The 5,000-nt window shown below is 57.5% G+C and overlaps 1 protein-coding gene across 1 annotated transcript in view; it reads left to right on the top strand.

The window, feature by feature from the left end:
• LOC308148586 (toll-like receptor 2) overlaps nucleotides 1-5,000 on the top strand; it is a gene marked incomplete at both ends in the record, with an annotated part of 6,125 nt that overhangs the window by 189 nt on the left and 936 nt on the right. Inside the window, 12 exon segments of the mRNA XM_080522059.1 lie at nucleotides 1-13; nucleotides 351-368; nucleotides 371-506; nucleotides 1,699-1,845; nucleotides 2,011-2,217; nucleotides 2,296-2,418; nucleotides 2,508-2,658; nucleotides 2,914-3,078; nucleotides 3,380-3,559; nucleotides 3,776-3,916; nucleotides 4,528-4,653; nucleotides 4,655-5,000. The exon segment at nucleotides 1-13 is cut by the window's left edge and continues 189 nt beyond it; the exon segment at nucleotides 4,655-5,000 is cut by the window's right edge and continues 58 nt beyond it. Of these exon segments, the coding sequence (XP_080378185.1) occupies nucleotides 1-13; nucleotides 351-368; nucleotides 371-506; nucleotides 1,699-1,845; nucleotides 2,011-2,217; nucleotides 2,296-2,418; nucleotides 2,508-2,658; nucleotides 2,914-3,078; nucleotides 3,380-3,559; nucleotides 3,776-3,916; nucleotides 4,528-4,653; nucleotides 4,655-5,000 (1,753 nt within the window).

The raw sequence follows: 5,000 nt of genomic DNA, 5'->3' as shown, positions 1-5,000 counted from the left end.
CTCAACCTCCGAGGTACGGTCGATGGTAGGGTTATCGGGGGGGGGGGGGCAGTGATACCGGTCTGAGACTGCTCAATGGCGCCCTCCAGTGGTCAGAGTTGTTATAGCAGGAATATTGAGGAAAGGAAACAGGAACAAGGAGAGCGAGTGTCGGAGTCGAGAGTCAAACTGTTTGGGTTCTGGGGTTTGAGTTCCTCAGGGACCAGTTCTACTTCCTTTAGTTTTATTTAATCTAAAGACCAACCTGTCCTGACAAAGGTCAGACTTTCTAAATCACACTCAGAAAATCTAGATCACCTGGATCCTGGTGAAAACGCAGACGTCTAACGGTGTCGCTGTCCGTCTTGCAGCTAACGGTCTAGCGTCCATCCGCCGTCGGCCTTCGACTCCCTGTGGATCCTGGAGGATCTGGATCTGTCCGACAACCAGCTGACGGCCCTGAACCCAAGATGGTTCAGAACGCTGGGAGCTCTGCAGCGACTCCACCTGCTCAACAACCCGTACAGGTGGGCGACTCGGAGGGAACGGTTCAGAGAAATGGTTCAGGGAAATGGCTCAGGAACTGGTTCAGGGAAATGGTTCAGGGAACTGGTTCAGGGAAATGGCTCAGGGAACTGGTTCAGGGAAATGGTTCAGGGAACTGGTTCAGGGAAATGGTTCAGGGAACGGTTCAGGGAACGGTTCAGGGAAATGGTTCAGAAGCGGTTCAGGGAACTGGTTCAGGAAATGGTTCAGGGAACGGTTCAGGGAATGGTTCAGGAAGCGGTTCAGGGAACTGGTTCAGGAAATGGTTCAGGAAGCGGTTCAGGGAATGGTTCAGGGAAACGGTTCAGGGAATGGTTCAGGAAATGGTTCAGGAAGCGGTTCAGGGAACGGTTCAGGGAATGGTTCAGGAAGCGGTTCAGGGAACTGGTTCAGGAAGCGGTTCAGGGAACGGTTCAGGGAAATGGTTCAGGAAGCGGTTCAGGGAAATGGCTCAGGGAACGGTTCAGGGAAATGGCTCAGGGAACGGTTCAGGGAAATGGCTCAGGGAACGGTTCAGGGAAATGGTTCAGGGAACGGTTCAGGGAATGGTTCAGGGAACAGTTCAGGGAACGGTTCAGGAAATGGTTCAGGAAGCGGTTCAGGGAAATGGCTCAGGGAACGGTTCAGGGAAATGGCTCAGGGAACGGTTCAGGGAAATGGCTCAGGGAACGGTTCAGGGAAATGGCTCAGGGAACGGTTCAGGGAAATGGTTCAGGGAACGGTTCAGGGAATGGTTCAGGGAACGGTTCAGGGAACGGTTCAGGAAATGGTTCAGGAAGCGGTTCAGGGAACGGTTCAGGGAATGGTTCAGGAAGCGGTTCAGGGAACTGGTTCAGGAAGCGGTTCAGGGAACGGTTCAGGGAAATGGTTCAGGAAGCGGTTCAGGGAACTGGTTCAGGAAGCGGTTCAGGGAACGGTTCAGGGAAATGGTTCAGGGAACGGTTCAGGGAACGGTTCAGGAAGCGGTTCAGGGAACGGTTCAGGGAACTGGTTCAGGAAATGGTTCAGGGAACGGTTCAGAGAACGGTTCAGGGAACTGGTTCAGGGAATGGTTCAGGAAGCGGTTCAGGGAACGGTTCAGGGAACGGTTCAGGGAACGGTTCAGGGAACGGTTCAGGAAACAGTTCAGTGAAGTTTTCAAACATGGTTTGAACCTCTGTCTCTTCCCGGCAGCTGCCTGGGTTCTCCGGTGTTCCAGGACCTGGTCCGGCTCAGGACGCTGGCCTTCGGCGGTCCAGCTCTGGAGGAGCTGAAGAGACGAGACCTGTTGGGAGTCAACCAGCTGGACGAGCTAGCGGTGCACGCTAACAACCTCGCCAGGTTTCTGTCTATTGTTGTCGAGACATTTTAACTGGAGACGCAGCGACACCACAAAGACAAGAGTACTGACCTTACACGACCTTACCCACACCGAGTACGAACCCGACGACGTCCCCCCCGGCAGGACAAACACGTTGTTCCTTCAACTTGTCCCCGTCCCCGCAGATACGAGTCGGGGGCGTTAGCGAACATCTGGCCCCTGCGTCACGTCACCATGAAGGTGCACGGCCCGGTCTTGGACAACCCCGCCATGGTCTCGGCTCTGTTGGCCGACGTGTCGTACCCGGACACCCACCTGACCTTGGAGGACCTCCTCCTGGTCGGGAACCGCTCCGTTCTGCCGCTGGCCGAGGCGGCCAAGCGCCGGATCAGGTACGACGCCCACCGGGCCGCTTTAGCCGCCGAACCAGAAACCCCCGCTGACTCGTGGTTTCTGTCCCCGTTCTCCAGACAGATGACGATCCGTAACGTGTCCTTCACGGACGAGGCTTTCGTGGAGATGCTGGTGATCATGAGTGGAGTGCCGCTCACGTACCTAGCGATGGACGACATCACGCTGAACGCCAACGGCCAGTAGGGGACCTCAGCGAAGACACTCGCCCGACTTTAGGACCTGAGCCGTGGAGAAACGCTTCCTCACGATCCGTTTCCTGCTTCCTCAGGTGGGGGAGGGCCGGCTGGACCGACCACCGGAGCATCGACGAGTTCTTTGCGCGAAACATCGTGGTGGTGGACGTCTTCAAGTTCATGTCCTTGTCGGACATGACGTTCCTGATGAAATACCCCCGGAAGGTGTCCGTCATCAACGCTGGGGTGAAAACAAACTCTCCGCACCGAATCGTTCCGACGTCAATGAAAGTCTCGTCTTCAGGCTTCGGGCTCACGCGGTTCCAGGATTCACGTCTCTCAAGAAACACTGAGTTTGCTTGTCTGGGAAGTTGCTAGTTGAAAGCTGTGTGTTCGAGGGGGCGGGGCTTAGCCAGATGTCAACAGCTCCCGGCATTGCTTGCGATGTTTTTTTTTTTTGGTTTCCGTCTTGGGTTTGACCCTACCTCGTGCGACCCTCAGGTGTTCGTCATACCGTGCCGAACGTCGCGGCTGCTGATCAACCTGCAGTACCTGGACCTGTCCGACAACCTGCTGACCGACCTCACGCTGGCCGAGTCGCTGTGCGACGGCGGCGCCACCCTGCAGCTCCTCCGAGTCCTCAACGTCAGCGGCAACGCCCTCCAGGTCTCCTGCCGCACCACTTTACCGCTATCCTGCTAGCTATAGCATCAGCTTTAGCAGCACCTCCGGGTCCTCGACGTCACGGGCAACGCCCCCTACCCAGCTAGCTATAGCATCAGCTTTAGCAGGACTTTTTAGCACCCGCCTCATTTGAAACAGTTTCTTTAGCTTTGATATTAGCATCATCAAAGCTTTTTGCTGCATTGAACAGCTACTGGATATTAATATATTTAGCATTAGCATTAGCTTTAGCTCCTGAGCTCCTGTCGTTGCACAGTGAACCTCCGTCTCTGCTTCCTTCCAGTCTCTGCCTACGATCAGCCAGTTGGTGGCGTCGCACTCCAAGCTAACACATCTGGACATCAGCAGGAACGGCTTCAACTTCATGCCCCCCCGCTGCCACTGGCCCCCCTCCCTCCGACACCTCAACATCTCCGGGGCAAAGCTATCGGCCGCAACTTCCTGTCTGCCCCCGAGCCTCCAGGTACGGCGCTCTACCGATAGCATGTAGCTTAGCGTCGTCCAAACGTCCCGTGTCTCGGCTTCAGTGGTCCAACTGGATCTGAAAAGTAACTAGTCATTCACGTAAATCCACATTTCCACAAAGTCTTTCCAATGCCCGTTTCCATGGCGACGGAACCCGGGCCTTTTCAAAAAGTCTGGGTTTCATGAACTGATCCCAGACCTGCTGTGTCTCCAGGTGTTGGACCTGAGCCACAACGGCCTCCGGACCTTCAGTCTGCCACTTCCTGTCCTCACGGAGCTCCACCTGTCTGGGAACAAGCTGCTCCGCCTGCCGGACGGACAACTCTTCCCTCACCTGATGGTCCTCCACCTGCAGGTCCACCTCACTGGAGAGAGGGGAGGGAGGGGGGGGGGGGGGAGGGAGGGAGGGAGGAGGGGAGGGAGGGAGGAGGGGAGGGAGGGGGGGAGGGATGGAGGGAGGGGAGGGAGGGAGGGAGGGAGGGAGGGGATATTAGGATGGACAGACAGAAATATGGATTGGACGGACAGATGGACACTAGGATTGGATGGATGGATGGATGGATGGATGGAATTATAGGACGGACGGACTTAAGGATAGGATGGACAAGAATAAAAGATAAGATGGACAGATGGATAAAAGGATAGTACCGACAGATGGACGGACCTAAGTATAGGACGGCTGATGACGTGGTACCACAAAGGCACCAGGTACCTTTGTGGTACCACAAAGGGACCACAACGGTACCTGGAACCACAAAGGTACCAGGTACCACAAAGGTACCACAATGGTACCAGGTACCACAAAGGTACCACAAAGGTACCACAAAGGTACCAGGTACCACAAAGGTGCCTAGTACCTTTGTGGCACCACACAGGTGCCACAAAGGTACCACAATGGTACCAGGTACCACAAAGGTACCAGGTACCTTGCGCCGCCTTACCTGAGACCTCTCCGTTCGCTCGCAGTCCAACACCCTGAGCCAGTTCTCGGCCTCGGAGCTGCTCCGGTTCCGCCGCCTGCAGAGCCTCGGCGCCGCCGGCAACCGCTTCGTGTGCTCCTGCGACTTCGTGGCGTTCCTGCAGTCGGTGCTAGCGGGGGGGCGGCGCCGCGCGGCTGACGGACGACGAGGACGCCTACACCTGCGATTCCCCGCTCGGCCTGCAGGGGGCGCCGGTGGCCCGGGTCCGCCTGCCGGTGGCGGCGTGCCACGCCGTCCTGCTGGTGTCGGCGTGCTGCGGCGTGGCGCTGCTCCTGGGGACGCTGGCCGGCGCCTTGCTGTGGCGCCTCAACGCCTTCTGGTACCTGAGGATGACGTGGGCGTGGCTCCGGGCCAAGCGCAGCTCCCGGCGCCGCGGGGAGCCGCGGGGCGACCCCGCCGCCGAGGCGCTGCTGCCCTACGACGCCTTCGTTTCCTACAGCGAGCGCGACGCCGCCTGGG

This window comes from Blennius ocellaris (assembly GCF_963422515.1).
Source record: "Blennius ocellaris genome assembly, contig: SCAFFOLD_97, whole genome shotgun sequence".
NCBI classification, from domain to species: Eukaryota; Metazoa; Chordata; class Actinopteri; order Blenniiformes; family Blenniidae; genus Blennius; species Blennius ocellaris.
This window is presented reverse-complemented; position numbering and strand designations above follow the sequence as displayed.